Raw genomic sequence first — 19930 nt, forward strand, 5'->3', positions numbered from 1 at the left:
AATATACAATTTCTCTTTTGTCTTCCACAGAGAATGCGGTGAGGGCACAGTTCTGAAAGTCTGTAAGGGCACTTGAGGTAACTTCTGTAACCTAAATATTGTTGGTGTGAAATGCTCATTTGTTATGTGTTTGGCTTCATTCCCAAACTACTTGTACTTCTCATAAAACTACCCGTACGATGCAGAGGTTGTTTAAGTGATGTCTGGTCTTCTGGCATGTAAGCGCAATTATATATTTCCGTTCCAGTGCTTTTCTGATTTTTAGTTTTGTGTTTTTTCCTTGTCAGCTGTGATTATAAATGGCTATTGAAACATCACTCATTTTTATTACATAAAAGGTATATGTATATATCTGCAGCTTATAAGTTTGGAAGTGAAGTGCTTTGTTAGTACTCATGTCAGAACAAAACATATGTATTTTACAGCAGTGTAGCTTCGCCCGCAGTCATTGAGCCTGGGTTCACACTGATGCGGACTGGAATTTGCAGCGTTTTCTGTGCAAATTCCGCACTGCATCAGAATCGCACCCCGTTCATGCAAACCGCTGCGGGTGTGTATGTTAATAACACCACGAAATTGGTCTGCAAAACGCGGTGCGATGTGCAAAATCGTATCGCATAGGTGTGAATACCCATGCAATCTAATTCTAGTGTGGACCCAAGAAAGGGTCCTGCACCTTTTGGGTGTGGATGCGGTGTGAATTGAGCCATACACCATTATGGCTCAAATCGCAGCGCACAAAATTTGCATGTGATTTGCACAGGAATACGGTGTGAATCACATGCGATGTACCGCACTGCATGACTGTGAACCTAGCCTGAAGAAAAAAATCTAATTACTGCTTATTTACTATAAAACTGTGGAAGCAAAACATTGAAACTATAATATTTAGACAATTTTTTTTTTTCTTTAACCGCTTGCCCTCTAGAAGATTTAACCCCCTTCCTGACCAGACCATTTTTTGCGATAAGGTGGTGCATTAATTTAGCTGACAAATGCGTAGTCATGCAACCCTGCACCCAAATTAAATTTATGTCCTTTTTTTCCCACAAATAGTGCTTTCTTTTAGTGTTATTTGATCGCCTCTGTGTTTATTTTTTGCGCTAACAAGCAAAAAAAAAGACCGACAATTTTGAAAAAACAATATATTTGACTTTTTGCTATAAAACATATCCAGTAAAAAAAAATTTAAAGATCAAATTTCGTAATAAATTTAGGCCTAAATATTTTCTGCTACATATCTTTGTGATATTTTTTCAGAGGGCAAGGCCACGATGGCAATCATTCAAGCTGACGACATATATACTGGAATTTGTATTTTTTATGCTAGTAATTGCAACGATCAGCGATTTTATAGCAGGACTGCAGCAGGCATTCCGACACTGGGGGGGACTAACTGCCACTGACATCACCAGTGACACTAATACAGTGATCAGTGCTAATGCAATCCAAAAACAAACAAACGAATCCAGCGCTCAAATCCTCCTGCAGACTAGCAGGAATTCAGAATGCCAAACGAGGAGGTGCAGCCCTTCAAAGATCGGGAAATCTGGATGAACAAAAAACAAACAAGGGTGCACTCTCATCGTGCATTACAGTGGTACACCACGTGTTTATTGTGTAATCAAATAGATATATACTCACAAACCTGCTGGTCCAATCCGTATATGCCAAAAAATGCTAAAGAAAAAATGTAATTTCTTCTTATTCATTTTTTATTTTTATGTTTATTTTTATTATCATTTTTATTTTTTTTATCCACATCCATTCATTTTTATTTTTTTTGGAGGTGGATCCAATCGGTCTTCTCTGCGATTGGACCACCATGCGTGTGTGGGGGGAGGGACTTTTTTGTCCTCTTTAGCATTTTTTGGCATATAAGGATTGGACCAGCAGGTACACACTTCAGGGGGTTCGTCTCGCGAAACGCATCAGCTTATCCCTAATTAGGGCACAGCATTGCATTGACTGCCATTGCGGACTATTTATTCTGCTTTTATTCTCCTTTTGGTTTGTGAGTATATATCTATTTGATTACACAATAAACACGTGGTGTACCACAGTAATGCATGATGAGAGTGCGCCCTTGTTTTTTTTTTTTGTTCATTAGTGATCAATGCTAATAAAAAGCTCTGACACTGTGCTGATATCACTGGGCAGGCAGGGGTTAACATCTGGGGCGATCAAAGGGTTAACTGTGTGCTCTGTGCTAATTTACAAACTGTGCTGTGTGTTTTTCTGTGTAAGCATGCTGCTTTGTATTGCTCTGCTATGCAGAGTAATACAAAGCAGCATGCTGGTGATGACAGGGGAGAGATCTGTATTGTTTACATACAGACCTCTCCCCTGTCAGTGTACCTCGGCGATTGCTGGGTGCCAGCGGAGAATCTCTGGCTGGAACCCAGTGATGGACAGCTGCAGGGCGGCATGGGTAGGGCAGTGCGCGCGCCCCCACCTGGAAATACAAAATCACGTGTCTATATACGTGATTTTACTCAGCCGTGCCGCTCTGTAGCAGTAGTTCTGCTATAGGGCTGTCAGGAAGCTGTTAAATTGTTTCACAGGTTTATTTTACTTTCTTTTTTTTTTTTTTTTTTTTTTTTTTTGACTGTATAAAATATTTCATAAACTTTATTATTATGGAGCATTTCCATCAATGTATGTGCAGAACATATTGGGCTTCTAATAAGGTGGTCTGGCCTCTACCTGCTTACTGTATAGGCTTGCATACAGGAAGGGGGGGTGTCATTCAGCTGTTTGTTGTGTGAATATTTGGCCTACCTGCTGGCTGAAAGTTGTAAATATGAATTTTTTTATATGGAATATATGGAACAATATTTTTAAAATGTTAAGTTTTTAGGTATTTTTTTTTTAATCCGCACAAGGGACAGTACTTACATGTAGGTGTCCTTTGTGCTGGTGCCAACTGTCCTAGTTGAAATCTAAAGTCCTCTGACACCCCCCACTCCACCAATCCCCCCATCCCCTTTTCCATCATTTGCTCATGCTGCAGAGGATAATATGAGCCCTGGATGTGTCACAGGCACTCATCAAGAGTGTCTTCTTTGCCTGCCTTTTTCTTCTCCCCTCCTCCATTCATAGAATCTGTACTATAGCTTCCTTGAGAGAACAGCCATCTATAAATGGAGGATGGATGTATGCATGAAACATCTGGTTCCTCCTACCACAGGGTGGTTTTCATTCTTGGAAACTGAAGCACAGCTTCTATGAATAAAGGAGATGGGCAGAATGGTCTGGCATATTCAACATTCCTGACAGGTCCAGTGTTTGTATTAACCCCCAGAGCATCAGAAGATTGACTGCAGGGGGAGGCGGAGGATATAGATTTCAACTAGGGCAGCTGGTAATAGCATAAGGGAGCCTTCCTAATAATGTTTAAGTACTGCTTCTTGTGCTGGGTTTTTTGTTCCCTGAAACGATTTTAAGTAAGCTTAGGCTTTCATTTTCAGCCCCAAATGTTTTGTAAAGAAAATACCGTATGTAATTCACATATGCATCATGTAACTGCATTGAAGCTCAGATTATTTTTTTTTTTCTCGTTTGTTCACTTTGGTGTTGTAAAAACAAAAAAGCAGCTTTTGCTGCAGTACATTTATCCGGAGCTGTCCCCCATAGTACTTCTTTTCCCCCAACAAATGTAGTCAGTCTTCAGGTTGAATGATGCTGTTGAAAATACTGTAAATACAGGGTGTCGAGGGCTTGCCCTCTGAAAAAATATCACAACAGTGCCCTTCATTTACATGATATTTTCTGTGTTAGGTTACTTCATTTTGCTTACAAAAATTACTGTGCACAGTTGTGTAAAAAATAAATACTGTCCATGGATATTCAGGTTTTTCAACTTGAACAGGCAAACGTTAGATCTTCATTCATCAGACGGATGAAGGTGATATACCTAAAAAGCACAATAAATATTTGCCTTTTTATTTATTTACAAAAACATCAGTAGATGTAATGGTGTACCGTGGAAGAAGTAAGTACATCCTTGGCCTCAAAAGCTGATATTGCCCCTTTTAGCATAAATTAGACATTTTTAAACCACTTATCCATGCAGCATTTCTTGATTATTGGTCATGACTTTGATTAGGCCAGTCCGTAACCCTCCATTTGTTCTTTTTGATCCATTCCTTTAGATTTGCTAGTGGGTTTCTGATACGTATTGTGTTGAAAGATCCTTTTCCAGTTCAATTTGAATGTTTAGTGTTGATTCATAATCAAGTGATTTGTTTGGAGCATTAATGCATGTTAGAATGCATTGCTGTAAAGCAAGCTATTCTGAATGGGCTGCAAACACACCACCATGGATCAGAAAATGCACATGACCCTTTTTCCTTTATCAGCCATTGAGGAACACACAATATAGGAATTCTTAGACATTTCCTAGATTGTAAGCTCGAAAGAGCAGGGCCCTCGATCCCCTCATGTTTTGCATTGTATTGGTATTGTTCTGTCCCCCTTTGTAATGTACAGCGCTGAGCGAACCATTGGCGCTTTATAAATACTGTATAATAATAATAATTTGGGGCATTGATACACCTAGAACAGTGAGCTGGCCCCTCTAGAACCCCATCTCCAACTATCATGCCTCAGTTTTTTTTTTTTTTTTTTCTAGGATATGTTTTCTTCAGCTCTGCTGATTTTTGATGGTCTTTTTATGTTGCATTTTTTATGCCACGCAATATTTGCTCCACACTGCCTGGTTGTTTGTAGAGCCATAAGAGTCTAAATTGAAGCAACAGCTTTGATCAGGATGACAGTTTCCCTAGTTTTCGAAAGGGACATCCTACTTCTAAGTCAAATCCTCTTCTGCACTTTTTGGTACCCAATCCACTAGGTTGGTGGGAGTCCCTAGGCATTTTGACACCAGGCCTCTGTAGCCCAGATTTATAAGGCCACCAGCTGGTCTTCTGTTTATACCATGCTGTGATATACCGGCCTCCTGGATCCATACCCCGCTTCCTGGAAGACTTCTCCTCCTGGCTACCCTTCTTCCTCTCCTCTGAGCTACCCACCATCATTCTTGGGGATTTCAACATCCCTGTCAACCTTGACAACCCGGACACAGCCCGTCTCCTCCACTTAACCTCCTCGTTTGCACTTGCACAGTGCATACAATCCACCACCCACTCCGACGGTAATATCCTTGATCTTGTCTTCTCCAACCGCTGCGCTCCCCACAACCTCACTAACACCCCCTTCCCTCTCTCTGACCACAACCTGATCACCTTCTCTATCTCCTCGTCCTCCAACGCCTACCCCTCCAAATGTCACACTACTACCAGCCGTAACCTCCGCAACCTTAACCCTGCCCCCCTCCACTCTGCAGCTGATCAACTCCACGACCGCATCCTCCCCCTGTCCTGCCCCGACTTGGCTATGACTGCCTACAACAACGCGCTGTCAGCAGCCCTTGACTCACTAGCGCCTTTAACCACACGCAACATCAGACTCCGACCGCTCCAGCCCTGGCAGACTGATCACACCAAAACCCTCAAACGACGCAGTCGTGCCCTGGAGCGACTATGGCGCAAAACAAAATCCCAACAAGCTTTCACCTGCTACAAATCTGCCTTCCGCACCTACACCTCCTCCCTCCACGCAGCCAAACAAGCCTACTTCCTGACCCTCATCAAGGCCCTCTCCTCCAATCCTCGCCGACTCTTCTCCACCTTCAACTCTCTACTCTCTCCACCCCCACCTCCACCCAGCACCTCGCTCACCGCCCTTGAGATTGCCAATCACTTCAAAAACAAGATTGACACAATTCGCAAGGACATTGCCGCAACTCACACGCCCTCTCAACCCGTCCCCTCTCACACAGCTACCCCCTCATCCCCCCTCCCCCTCGACATTACCCGCAGGGACTTCGTCACTGCTCAAACTCCCTCCGACCCCGTTCCCCCTCACTCAGCTACCCCCTCATCACCCCTCTCCCACGGCCCCACCACTGCTCTGACCTCCACTCCCACCCCACCCTACATTCCTCATACTGAAGCTCCCCCAACACTCCACACCTTTGACCTTACTACCATTGAGGAAGTCTCCAAGATCCTCTCTGATGCCCGCCTCACCACCTGCCCCCTCGACCCTATCCCCTCACAATTCCTACGACCTCCCTCCCCCTCCATCCTACGCTCCCTCACCCACATCTTTAATCTCTCCCTCTCCTCCGGCACTTTCCCCTCCCCACTGAAGCATGCACACATCACCCCCATACTTAAAAAGCCCTCCCTGGACCCCAATGACCCGAACAACCTCAGACCCATCTCCCTGCTCCCACTTACATCTAAACTCCTCGAGCGTCTCGTCTACACCCGCCTATGCTCTCACCTCAACGACAACAACCTCCTCGATCCCCTACAGTCTGGCTTCCGCCCCCTACACTCCACCGAAACCGCCTTACTCAAACTCTCCAACGACCTTCTAACCGCCAAAGCTAATGGCCACTATTCAGTGCTCCTACTCCTTGACCTCTCTGCGGCCTTCGACACAGTTGACCACCCCCTCCTCCTCAAAATACTACACTCCCTCGGCCTCAGAGATTCTGCTCTCTCCTGGCTCTCATCCTACCTGTCACAACGCTCTTTCAGCGTTACCTATAATGCTACCACCTCCCCCTCACTCCCCCTCTCTGTTGGGGTCCCTCAAGGCTCTGTCCTTGGGCCCCTTCTCTTCTCCATCTACACCTCCTCCCTTGGCCAACTCATACACTCTCACGGCTTCAACTACCACCTCTATGCCGACGACACACAAATCTATCTCTCAACCCCCCACCTCACCCCTTCGGTCTCTGCCCAAATCACACACCTACTGAGCGACATATCAGATTGGATGTCGCTCCACTTCCTTAAACTGAATCTCTCCAAAACCGAGCTCCTTGTCTTCCCCCCAGCCCGAACCCCACCCCCCATTGACTTCTACATCACATCCAACAACGCCAATATCAAACCCGCTCTGCAGGCCAGAGTACTTGGTGTCATTCTGGACTCCAACCTATCCTTCCAGCCCCAAGTCCAATCTTTAACAAACTCGTGCAGACTCCGCCTCCGCAACATCGCCAAAATCCGCACGTTCCTAACCCCAGAAACCACTAAACAGCTCATCCACTCCCTCATCATATCACGACTCGACTACTGCAACTCCCTCCTCACTGGCCTGCCTCGCCGCTGGCTATCCCCGCTTCAGTCGATCCTGAATACGGCTGCCAGACTCATTCACCTTTCCAACCGCTCCATTTCCGCCACCCCCCTCTGCCAATCCCTCCACTGGCTTCCGATTGCGCAACGGATCAAATTTAAAATCCTAACACTGACGTACAAAGCTGTCCACCATACTGCCCCGAACTACATCACTGACCTAATATCCAAGTACCGCCCAACACGCACACTCCGCTCCTCACAAGACCTCCTTCTCTCTAGTTCCCTGGTCTCCTCCTCCCATGCCCGCCTCCAGGACTTCTCCAGGGTGTCACCCATCCTCTGGAACTCCCTGCCCCAACCCATCAGATTATCACCTACTCTCCTCTCCTTTAGGCGCACCCTGAAAACCCATCTCTTCAGGGAAGCCTACCTCACCCCCTGCTAACTTGCTGACCTCCTCCACTCTTCCTACCACTCCATCCCCCACAGCTATCTCCTCCTGTACCACTATCCCATCCCTTCTAGATTGTAAGCTCGAAAGAGCAGGGCCCTCGATCCCCTCATGTTTTGCATTGTATTGGTATTGTTCTGTCACATGTTCTGTCCCCCTTTGTAATGTACAGCGCTGAGTGAACTATTGGCGCTTTATAAATACTGTATAATAATAATAATAAAATACCTTTTCAAAAAAAATCCAGGTGATCGTCAAATCTTGTGTAAATGCAGCTTTAAGCTGCAAGGTTGTTGTAGCGGCACTCTAAAGTTGAGTCTGTTTACCCTTGTTGTTAGGCCTGTTGGCACCGGTCTCTTTGCCTAGTTGTTGCCCACACTCCTCATTCATTGCTTGGAAACATCCCAGGGTCTGTGAGTACTTTGTGTCCTTTTTCTATACAATTTAAGATAAGGAGTTTTGTAAGTTCCATAACTTGTAATACAGTACAGGGCACAGTCAGTTCTCCATTCCTTGATTACTCTGCATTGCTTGCTGCAAATGGAGGGCTTAATCTGTGGGGTAGGGTTATAAGGGAGACATCCAGTGGGTATGTATTTTGAAAGTTTTGTGTAAAGTGTACAATCAGCTGAAAGTACAAGCCTATAACCTAGGGCGGGTGTCGGCAACCCGCGGCTCCGGAGCCGCATGCGGCTCTTTTTCACCTTTCCTGCGGCTCCGGAGCACACTACCCACCAGGTGACAGGCAATAGGGTCGGCAAGCCGCGGCTCTTTTAATGCAGCTCTTCTGTGTGCCGGGCGCCCGCTGGCAAACATTGGCTGTCAGGATGTAGGCGGGGCAGCGTGACAAACTCCTCTCCTCTCACAGTCCGCCCTGAAGACCAGAACGGCGCGGGAACACAGCGAGAGGAACGCGCGGAGCAAAGGTAAGTGAATTGACACAATATGGGGAATGAATTACTATAGGGGGGATGAATTACTATATGGGGGATGAATTACTATAGGAGGGATGAATTACTATAGGGGGGATGAATTACTATAGGGGGGATGAATTACTATATGGGGGATGAATTACTATAGGGGGGATGAATTACTATAGGGGGGATGAATTACTATAGGGGGGATGAATTACTATAGGGGGGATGAATTACTATATGGGATGAATTACTATGGGGGATGAATTACTATATGGGGGATGAATTACTATATGGGGGATGAATTACTATATGGGGGATGAATTACTATACGGGGGATGAATTACTATACGGGGGATGAATTACTATACGGGGGATGAATTACTGTATGGGGGATGAATTACTATACGGGGGATGAATTACTGTATGGGGGATGAATTACTATATGGGGGATGAATTACTATATGGGGGATGAATTACTATATGGGGGATGTATTTTCAGTTTTAAAAATGTTTCTCTCAAAATAAATTTCAATTGTGGTTTTCGCGAGATTTGGCTCAGTTGAAAAAAAAGGTTGCCCACCACTGACCTAAGGCTATGATTGTGATTATGACGATACACTGTGGCCCTGATTAACCCTTTGCTTAGTGGGCCCTTAAACCCCCTTCATGACCAGAACGCTTTTTGCAATATATGCAGTGTCGGATTTGTTTTAAATGTTGCAATGGTTTTGCGGCTCCCAGTCTTTTTTTCCCTCTCGGAAACGGGTCCAAGTGGCTCTTTATGTCTTAAAGGTTGCAGACCCCTGACCTAGGGTCTATGAATTTCACACCCTGTGTCCTGTACTATATTCCAAGATATAAAATTTACAGGCAAGTCAAAATTCCTTTTTTTCTTGTTGGTGGAAAAAGGGTACCACCCCTCTGTTATTGGCCCTAGGTACTGCTCACAAAACTGTTGAAGGCAGGAATGTAAAGGGGCTGGTTCAACCGTTTTGTTTGCCAGTGTCCCAGTCTCCTGTAAGCAGCACTATAAAACAAGCATCTCAGAATTAGTATATTCCTGTTCCTGTTCAATGACTGCAAGCTGTACAGACCTTTATAGCAGCCCTAAACTGTGACATTTCTGTCACCAAGTTTTATGGTTAATATAATGCTCTTCTCCTGAAATGTCTTCTGTTTGGTTCAAACATGTCTGCGGTTAGTCTGTTACTGTGACCAAACAACTCTGATGTTTCAGTCCACAATGTACTTGACAAAATTTGATAGGGCTAGCTTTTTTCAATTTTGTTATGTTGCAACCTGATACTACAGTTAAAATTCATTTTTTTTTCTTATTAACCTCTTCAAGTCTGTACACTGTCACCCCCTTACAGTCCAGGCCAATTTTCAGCTTTCAGCACTATCACACTTTGACAATTAGTCATGCAACGCTGTACCCATATGAAATTTTTTTTGGTTTTTTTTTAGACAGAGCTTTTGTGGTATTTGATCACCGCTGGGTTTTTTACTTTTTACTATATAAATGAAAAAATACCGAACATTTTGAAAAAAAAAATTATTTTGTTGCCTATTGTTTGTTATAAAATTTTGCAAATAACGTTTCTTTTATACATTTATGCCAAAATGTATTATACATTTTTGGAGTAAAAATAACCCAAAACAGTGTATATTATTTAGTCTGTGTGAAAGCTATAACACCTACAAACTATGGGATATATATTAGAAAATTGAGATCCTAAAATGTTGGATGCCAGTATGGCATGTGGCAGTGACCAGGACACTGATATGGGGTGTGGTGGTGATCAGGACATTAGCAGAAGGTATTGCGGTGAGAAGGACACTGGTATGGTAGTAGACAGGTCGCTGGTATAGGGATGATCAGGACGCTGGTATGGGGGGATGGTGATGATCAGGATGCTGGTATGGTGGGGGGATGGCGGTGATCAGGGCGATGGTATGGTGGGGCGATGGCGGTGATATGGGCACTGGTATGGTGGGGAGATGGCGATGATCAGGTCGCTGGTATAGGGGTGATCAGGACGCTGGTATGGGGGGATGGCGGTGATCAGGGCGATGGTATGGTGGGGGGATGGCGGTGATCAGGGCGCTGGTATGGTGGGGGGATGGCGGTGATCAGGGCGCTGGTATGGTGGGGAGATGGCGATGATCAGGGCGCTGGTATGACGGTGATCAGGACATTGGTATGGTGCATGGGGGTGTTTTTGTGCACACTTGTACAGGTGACAGGAATTCGCTGCATGTTTTATTGTGTATATACTGGGGCAGTGATCAGGGACACATGGGTACGGATCAATGATACTGGAGTGGCTGGAACAGAAGGCTGCTGTACCCTCACACACACTGCAGGATCGCTTCTCTCTGCTTTTGCACTAAGAGCAGAGAGAAGTGGTCTTTACGTTCACTTTCCATTGTTTACTGTGTGAGTGCTGTGATTGGTCACAGCAGTCACTTGGTAAAACACCATGTGATCTCCCGGACACAGCGATAATGTGATCCGCTGTGTCTGGGCGAAACAATGTGTCCTGGCTCCGGGGTGCGTGCTCTGTGAGCCGCGCAGGAGCCATCGATGCAGGCTGATGAACAGGTACATTAGCCTGCATCGGCAAAGCTTGAAGTGATTAATCTCTTCCCATCCGCTCATTGTACATAGACTACTTCAAGTCTGGACACTTTCACCCACCAAAGTGCAAAGTAAAAATTGGTTTGGACTGGAAGTGAATGAAAATTGCACACTGTGCCCAAATTTAAATTTTTTTTTACCCTTTTTTTTTTTTCCATACAGAGCTTTCTTTTGCTGGTATTTGATTACCACTGGGTTTTTTATTTTTTGCTGTATAAATGAAAAAATAGCGAATAGTTTTTGAAAAAAAAATGTTTGCTTAGTTTGTTATAAAATTTGGCAAATAAATTTAGGTCAAAATGTGTTCTGCTGCATATTTTTGGATAAAATAACCCAAAACGGTGTATATTATTTAGTCTGTGTGAGGGCTAGAGTCTATAAACTATGGGATATATATCTGGAAATTGAACAGTTGAGACCCCAAAATGCTGGACGCTGGTATTGTTTATGGTAGTGATCAGGATGTTGATATGAGGTATGGTGGTGATCATCAAGACGCTAGTATGGGGTATGGCAGGGATCAGAATGTTGGTATGGTAAATGGCAGGGGTGGGCAACTGTGGCCCTCCAGCTGTTGGTGAACTACAAGTCCCATCATTCCTCTGCCTTTGGGAGTCATGCTTGTAACTGTCAGTTTTGCAATGCCTCATGGGACTTGTAGTTCTACAACAGCTGGAGGGCCACAGTTGCCCACCCCTGGTATATGGCATAGATCCTGGCACTGGTATGACATATGGAGTAATCGGAACACTGGTATGGCGGCGATCAGGGCACTGGTATGGCGGCGATCAGGGTGCTGGTATGGTGTATGGCAGTGTTTTTGTGAGCACTGGGACAGGTGACAGGCGCTGGCTAAATTTTTTGTCATTACACTGGGGCAGTGATCAGGGACACTTGGGCTAGCTGGTACTGCAGTCTGTGAGGGTACAAGCAGCCTGTGTTTGCGTTTTTAAATATTTTAAGTGTATTTTAATAAGTTTAATGCCAAAATGTTGACTTTATTACTTGCACATTTTGTTCGTTTTTTTTTTTTTTTTTTTAACTTCCATCTTCTTGATGTACAGTTTTGCCTTCTTTTCAGCAGAGTATGCTTTCAACAATGAGATGAGGTTGGGCTCCACCTAGAACTGTCCAATTAAGAACAGTTCTGCACAGGCAATATACGAATGGCCCAAGGAAGCTCGCAAGTTGACTTTCAGGTTTTAAATGACCTGCGACAGAAATTCCCAGAAGTGCCTGAAGTAGTTGTTTCACGGTGCATGCTACAGGTTAGTATTTAAAGCTTGCTAGATTGTGTTGTGTCAGGATATTGCACACTTTCATTCGTATGATAGGACATTTTTACTTTTCTTGGTCTGCTCCACAATAGCATTTTGCTATTAGTCTGTTATATAATTGAGAAGACAGTAGTAGAGTTTGTAAAATGCGAACCTCTACTCCTCTGCATTACTGTGTTAATGATGACCAGCTACTATGCAGAAAATCCATGGACTGCTTGATAGTGTACACATCAGAGACCACTTCCAAATTATTTCTCATTGTTGATCAGTAGCACAGGCCAATTCAGATCAAAACTGGGATCGTGCCCCCAAATTTGAAATTCTGACAAATCATTATTCCAGTACATTAAATCAATCTGACATTTATTAATACTTGTTAATTTTTTACGTGCTCAAATTATGTCCATCTAAGTGTTGACCATAAATGAAATATGGGTTGAATTACAGATACAAATTTTTTAAATATTTCTCTACTTTGCTGGTATAACCTCCAAAAAATGGCTGATTTTCATACACTTGTTTTGGTTAATACCCCCTCTAAAGAGTTATTGTTAAATTTAAAGGAGATAGCACAGTGAGACCACCACAATTGCAGACCACTTTATCCGTTTGACTTGTTTTGTGTACAGTGGGGCAAAAAAGTATTTAGTCAGCCACCAATTGTGCAAGTTCTCCCACTTAAAAAGATGAGAATGAGGCCTGTAATTGGCATCATAGGTAGACCTCAACTATGAGAGACAAAATGAGAAACAAAATCCAGACAATCACATTGGCTGATTTGGAAATAATTATTTGCAAATTATGGTGGAAAATAAGTATTTGGTCAATATCAAAAGTTCATCTCAATACTTTGTTATATATCCTTTGTTGGCAATGACAGAGGTCAAACGTTTCCTGTAAGTCTTCACAAGGTTGGCACACACTGTTGCTGGTATGTTGACCCATTCCTCCATGCAGCCCCCTATGCTTCACAGTCGGTATGGTGTTCTTTGGATGCAACTCAGCATTCTCTCTCCTCCAAACACGAGTTGTGTTTCTACCAAACCGTTCTATTTTGGTTTCATCTGACCATATGACATTCTCCCAATCCTCTTCTGGATCATCCAAATGCTCTCTAGCAAACTTCAGACGGGCCCGGACATGTACTGGCTTAAGCAGGGGGACACGTCTGGCACTGCAGGATCTGTGTCCCTGGCGGCGTAGTGTGTTACTGATGGTAGCCTTTTTTACGTTGGTCCCAGCTCTCTGCATGTCATTCACTAGGTCCCCCCGTGTGGTCCTGGGATTATTGCTCACCATTCTTGTGATCATTTTGACCCCACGGGGGTGAGATCTTGCGTGGAGCCCCAGATCGAGGGAGATTATCAGTGGTCTTGTATGTCTTCCATTTTCTAATTATTGCTCCCACAGTTGATTTGTTCACACCAAGCTGCTTGCCTATTGCAGATTCAGTCTTCCCAGCCTGGTGCAGGTCTACAATTTTGTTTCTGGTGTCCTTCGACAGCTCTTTGGTCTTCACCATAGTGGAGTTTGGAGTGTGACTGTTTGAACTTATCAGTATAAAAGACACCTGTCCACAACCTCAAACAGGTGTCATTGATACAGGTAATGAGTGCAGGACAGAGGAGCCTCTTAAAGAAGAAGGTACAGGTCTGTGAGAGCCAGAAATCTTGCTTGTTTGTAGGTGACCAAATACTTATTTTCCACCATAATTTGCAAATAAATTCTTTCCAAATCAGCCAATGTGATCGTCTGGATTTTTTTTCTCATTTTGTCTCTCATAGTTGAGGTCTACCTATGATGCCAATTACAGGCCTCTCATCTTTTTAAGTGGGAGAACTTGCACAATTGGTGGCTGACTAAATACTTTTTTGCCCCACTGTATATTCAGACAGTGTTATAAGGCAGATCTATGCAAATCCTTAGTGCTTTTCAAAGCATGAAATACATCAGTGAAAACCATTCTGAACATCTGCTTTGTCTTCCAGCAAATAATCAAAGCCCATAGCATGTGAAATGAACAGTGAAACTATTTTAATTGATTTTGGTTTCTTTTCTTTTTTTTTAACAACATTTAGCTTGCATAATTTTTTTTCACCTTTACAACTTACTATTTTCTGTATTTTATTTTGTAGAACAACAATAATTTGGATGCTTGCTGTGAAGTCCTTTCTCAAGAAAGCACAAAATACCTATATGGTGAAGGTGACTTGTCCCTCACAGATGAAACTGGCATTGTTGGTTTAAGAAATCACATGACATCCCTCAATTTGGACTTACAGTCTCAGTACCATGAAATCAGGGATGGAAGTAGAATGAATGGCAGCAGTAGAACTTTGACTCACAGCATAAGTGATGGCCATCTTCAAGAAGGGCAGCCCAACAATGAACTATATCAGCAAGAGCCACAGACTGCTCCTGCCAATGTGCCTTCTAATTTTAATGTTTTTGGGGTGCCAAATAACCCTTCAAACCCTGGCCATCAGTTTGGACTCCACTTAGGTAGCAAAAGTTCATCTGGCTTACAAGCACCCAGATTTAACCCCATTATGGTTACTTTGGCTCCAAATATCCAATCTGCTCGTAATACTCCTACATCTTTGCATATACATGGCGTTCCACCACCTGTGCTTAACAGCCCACATGGAAATTCTATCTATATTCGACCTTATTTCACATCTCAGAGTGGCACAACACGACAAACACCCCAGCAGTCTGGTTGGATGTCTCAGCAACAGCAGGTTTTTCAGCCATCACAGCCAAATCCCTGGACAACACTTCCTTCTTCATATACTCAGTCACATACCTCAGCACAATCTAATCAACAGGGTCACCAGACTTCTCATGTGTATATGCCTATTAGTTCACCCACAACTCCACAAGCACCTGTGCTTCATTCATCAGCAGGTAGCTGTCAACCTTCCACCCTGTACAACATTCAAAATATCTCAACTGGTCCCAGGAAAAATCAAATAGAAATTAAACTTGAACCTCCACAAAGAAGCAATCCAAATATGCTGCGTTCCCAAAGTTCTCGAAGTTCCACTAATCCCTCTACTTTGAACACCCCAACAAGGAACCAGCCCACTGTTTACATTGCAAGCCCTCCAAGCACAGATGAGATGATTAGCCGGAACCAACCAAAGGTGTACATTTCAGCTCCTGGTGGTGATGACCAGGTTGTTAGGAATCAGCCTACTCTCTTCATTTCAACAAATCCAGGTGCTGCAAGTGCAGCAAGGAATGTCTCGGGACAAGTAAGCATGGGGCCTGCTTTCATTCACCACCATCCACCTAAAAGCCGAGCTCTTGGAAATAATAGCTCGGCTACTTCTCCACGTGTTGTAGTGACTCAGCCTAACACAAAATATACTTTTAAGATAACAGTCTCCCCGAACAAACCTCCTGCAGTTTCCCCTGGTGTTGTATCCCCAACATTTGAGCCCACAAATCTCCTTCCATTTGCAGAATCAGAAGGTATCCATCATTTAACAGACCCTGTTGTAGGACATGATCGAATAAGTGATGCAAGGAAACTAAGTGTGGGGTCAGATGATGCAGCATATACACAAGGTAAATATTTTTTTTTTTTCAATTTGTTGCTTTATTATGTGTTTTATACTTACAAAGGAGACCTGATCTCTATAAAGGCTCAAGGTTTTTTTACCTTCATGCAGATTCCAATCACTTTCAGTAAACATTCTATGCATGGAGGTAGAAAACCTGTGTGCAGCAGTGCCCCCAGCCCGCTCAATACGTACCTGAGCCCCATCGCGATCCAGCGATGTGCACAACACATTGGCTGACTCAGCCAATGAGGAGAGTGAGAGGGCAGGGCCAAGCCACGGCTCTGTGTGTGAATGGACACATGGAACAGCAACTCGGGAACACGCTTGCTATGGGAGCACCTGATAGCAAGGAGGAGCCAGGAGTGCCAGCAGGGGACCCGAGAATAGGAGGATCCAGCAAAACCACTGCACAGAGCAGGTAAGTATAACGTTTGTTATTTTAAAAAAAAAAAAGAACCTTTAGTATCACTTTAAACTGATGTATTATATTACTGATGTATTTTTTTTTATGTGGAAGGTATTTAATAAAAGCAGCAGAAGTTCATAAAGCACATGTTCACAGAATGTGACTGAAGTAGAAAGCTAAATACAGTACAGGTTAATTTCCAGCAATAATCAAATCACCAAATCTCATTAGACCAGCAGTCACATGTAGCAGTTTCTGAGGTCTTGCACAGCAGATATATAGCTGTGAGGCTGCAAACACATACTAGTTTCTGGAAATGCATTGTTGTTTCTCAGGTGAAATTCTTGACAAAAGGTGTCTTATGTGTGTGTACATATATAGTGTGTGTGTATATTCACACACAGTAATACCTCAGTTTACAAACGCCTCGATTAACATAATTTTCGGTTTATGAATGAAAATCCATTTAAAATAATGCCTCGGTTTATGAATTTTTTTTCGCAGTACGAAGTGTATGTCAGTGCTGATGTTTAAATGCAATTGCCGACTTTTTTTTTTTTTTTTTTTCCTTCACTACAGCTCACAAAGTTAGCTGCCACTTTCGAGTTAACGGAAACTTTGTTTCTTTAAAGAAACTAAATGGAAACATTGTTTCTCTTAACTCAGGGAAATAAACGAAAAGAAAACTTTCTTTTAGCTGGGGGGAAAGTGACAGCTGAATTTTTGAGCTATAGTGAAGGGAAAAAAAAAGTTGTAATTACATTTAAAAACCGGCACCATAATAAACTAAAAAAAACTGCGTGGGGTCCCCCCTCCCATCCATACCAAGCCCTCCCAGTATGGATTTTGAGGGGAACTCCCACACCAACTTTAAAAAAAATGGCGTGGGGGTCCCCCCCCAAAATCCATACCAGACCCTTAACCGAGCATGCAGCCCGGCAGGTCAGGAAAGGCGTGAACACCCCCCTCCCCCCCCCCCCCCCTCTGCACCATACCAGGCCACATGCCCTCAATATGGGGGTGGGGTGCTTTGGGGCAGGGGGGGCTCCCAAGTGACCTTGCCCCATGTGACATCATTGATGGCACATGGGGTGGGGGTCACCTGCGTGATGTCCCTGGGTGGCCCCGCCCCTTACATATTTAAGAATTGTCAAACCACCGGAGCAGGCAGAAGGCTGGAAGCCATCGTCGGAAGCAGAGCTTTTTTTTAAATTCTTTTTTCGGGTTGGCAGCGGTGACAGCGGGCATCGTGATTGACGTTGGATCTACTGCAGGGGACATTCTTTTAGTTTTTTCTTTTAATAAAAGACTTGTCAAAGACCGTGTTCTGTCTTTTTTTCGCACTACACTTTTTGATTTTTGTGAGAGTATCGGGACCATGTAGCCTATACTCATTCACATAGGGGGGGCCGGGATCTGGGGGCCCCCTTGTTAAAGGGGGCTTCCAGATTCCAATAAGCCCCCTGCCCGCAGACCCCCACAACCACCAGCCAGGGTTCTGGGGAAGAGGCCCTTGTCCCCATCAACTTGAGGACAAGGTGCTTTGGGAGGGAGCCCTCCTGCCCAAAGCACCCCCCCCCATGTTGTGGGCATGTGGCCTGGTATGGTCCTGACCTGCCAGGCTGCGTGCTCTGATAAGGGTCAGGTATGGATTTTGGGGGTGACCCCCACGCTATTTTTTTTTTTTTTTTTTTTTAATTTTGACGTGGGAGTTCCCCTCAAAATCTATACCAGACCCGAAGGGCTTGGTATGAATGGGAGGGAGGACCCCACTCCGTTTTTTAAATTATTTTTTTAATTGCCGGCAATTCTTTTACATTCAGCTGTCAGTGGGAAACCCCGCTGACATCTGAAATATTAACACATGGTTGTTACTGCTAAAATACCGCATGACTTGATAAAATAACTCCTGCTATTTTAGTAGCGTTTACTTTTTTCTGATCTCCGGAACGGATTAATTGGTTTTCAATGCATTCCTATGGGAAACGGTGTTTCAGTTATACGAAAAGTCCTGAAGAACAAATTAAATTCATAAACCAAGGTATTAATTAGTGTGTGTATGTACGTATGTATGTATATATAGATATATCTATATATAGATATATCTATATATAGATAGATATATATATATATATATCTAGATAGATGGATGGATAGATAGAGATATATATATATATATATATATATATATATATATATATATATAGATATATATATATATATATATATATATAGATATATTGCTCAAAAAAATTTAAGGGACACTTTGAAAACACATCTTATCTCAAGGGGGAAAAGTATCATCCCGGGTATCTATACAGATAATGGACTGGTGATGATGTCGATTGATGGAAATGAAAATTATCAACCTACAGAGGACTGCGTTCAAAGACACCCCGAAAATCAAAGTGAAAAAATTATGCCCGAGGCTAGTCCATTTTGCTGAAATTTCACTGCAGCAGCTCAAAATAGTACTCCGTAGCTTGTTTGGCCCCCACGAGCTTGTATGCATGCCTGACAATGTCGGGACATGCTACTAATGAGACGACGGATGGTGTCCTGGCGTATTTCCTCCCAGATCTGGACCAGGGCATCACTGAGCTTCCGGGCAGTTTGAGGTGCAACCTAGCGGCATCGGATGGACCAAAACATGATATCCCAGAGGTGTTTTATTGGAACACGAGCGTGGGGGCCATTCAGTGGTATCAATTCCTTCATCCTCGGAACTCCCTGCATACTCTCGCCACATGAGGCATTGTCGTGCACCAAGAGGAAACCAGGACCCTCTGCACCAGCGCAGTGTATGACAGTGGATCCAAGGATTTCATCCCGATACCTAATGGAAGTCAGGGTGGCATTGTCCAGCTCTCCTAGAGTAACTCCCTGTCTCCTGGAATCACCTTCTCGCTCTTGAGACTGTACTGGGAGACACAGCAAACCGTCTGGCAATGGCAAGTATTGATGTGCCATCCTGGAGTAGTTGGACTTCCTCTGCAATCTCTGTAGGGTCAAGGTATCGCCTCATGCTACCAGTAGTGACACTGACCCTAGCCAAATGCAAAACTAGTGAAAAACAGAAAAGATGAGTAGGGGAAAAAATGTTCGTGACCTCCACATGTGAAATGATTCCTGTTTTGGGAGTCATCTCATTGTTGCCCATCTAGTGCATCTGTTGTTAATTTCATTACCACCAAAGCAGCTGAAACTGATTAACACCCCCCCTCTGCTACTTAACTGACCAGATTAATATCCCAGGAGTTAAATTGACTTGATGCTATACTCTGATTAAGAAGTGTTCCTTTAATTTTTTTGAGCAGTGTGTGTATGTATGTATAATTTTTTTTTTTCCATTTTCTGCTTATACCAGGTGTTCATGGTTTTAAATTATACCTAATTGAATTTAATGGAGCTTTGGCCCTACTTTTCCATATTTAGCCAACAGTGGGCTACAGTCAGCTGACGTCACTCAGCTGTTCCAGATTCTGGAGGGATCCTAACTTTAATGT

General features: G+C 43.6%; 1 protein-coding gene across 2 annotated transcripts in view; it reads left to right on the forward strand.

Annotated features, from left to right (window-relative positions):
• The window catches only part of TAB2 (TGF-beta activated kinase 1 (MAP3K7) binding protein 2), a 113244-nt gene that overhangs the window by 65760 nt on the left and 27554 nt on the right, over positions 1-19930 (forward strand). The window contains exons 2-4 of one of the 2 annotated variants that reach the window (XM_089668625.1): positions 31-77; positions 12251-12437; positions 14585-16022. In XM_089668625.1, coding sequence (XP_089524751.1) covers positions 12336-12437; positions 14585-16022 — 1540 coding nt within the window. In that variant the 5' untranslated portion in view covers positions 31-77; positions 12251-12335. The remainder of the gene's footprint in view (positions 1-30; positions 78-12250; positions 12438-14584; positions 16023-19930) is intronic. The other variant, XM_089668624.1, reaches the window with a different exon arrangement.

The sequence above is a fragment of the Staurois parvus genome, unplaced genomic scaffold (genome assembly GCF_062004578.1).
Source record: "Staurois parvus isolate SC_StPar_1 unplaced genomic scaffold, SC_StPar_1.0 ptg000059l, whole genome shotgun sequence".
Lineage (NCBI taxonomy): Eukaryota > Metazoa > Chordata > Amphibia > Anura > Ranidae > Staurois > Staurois parvus.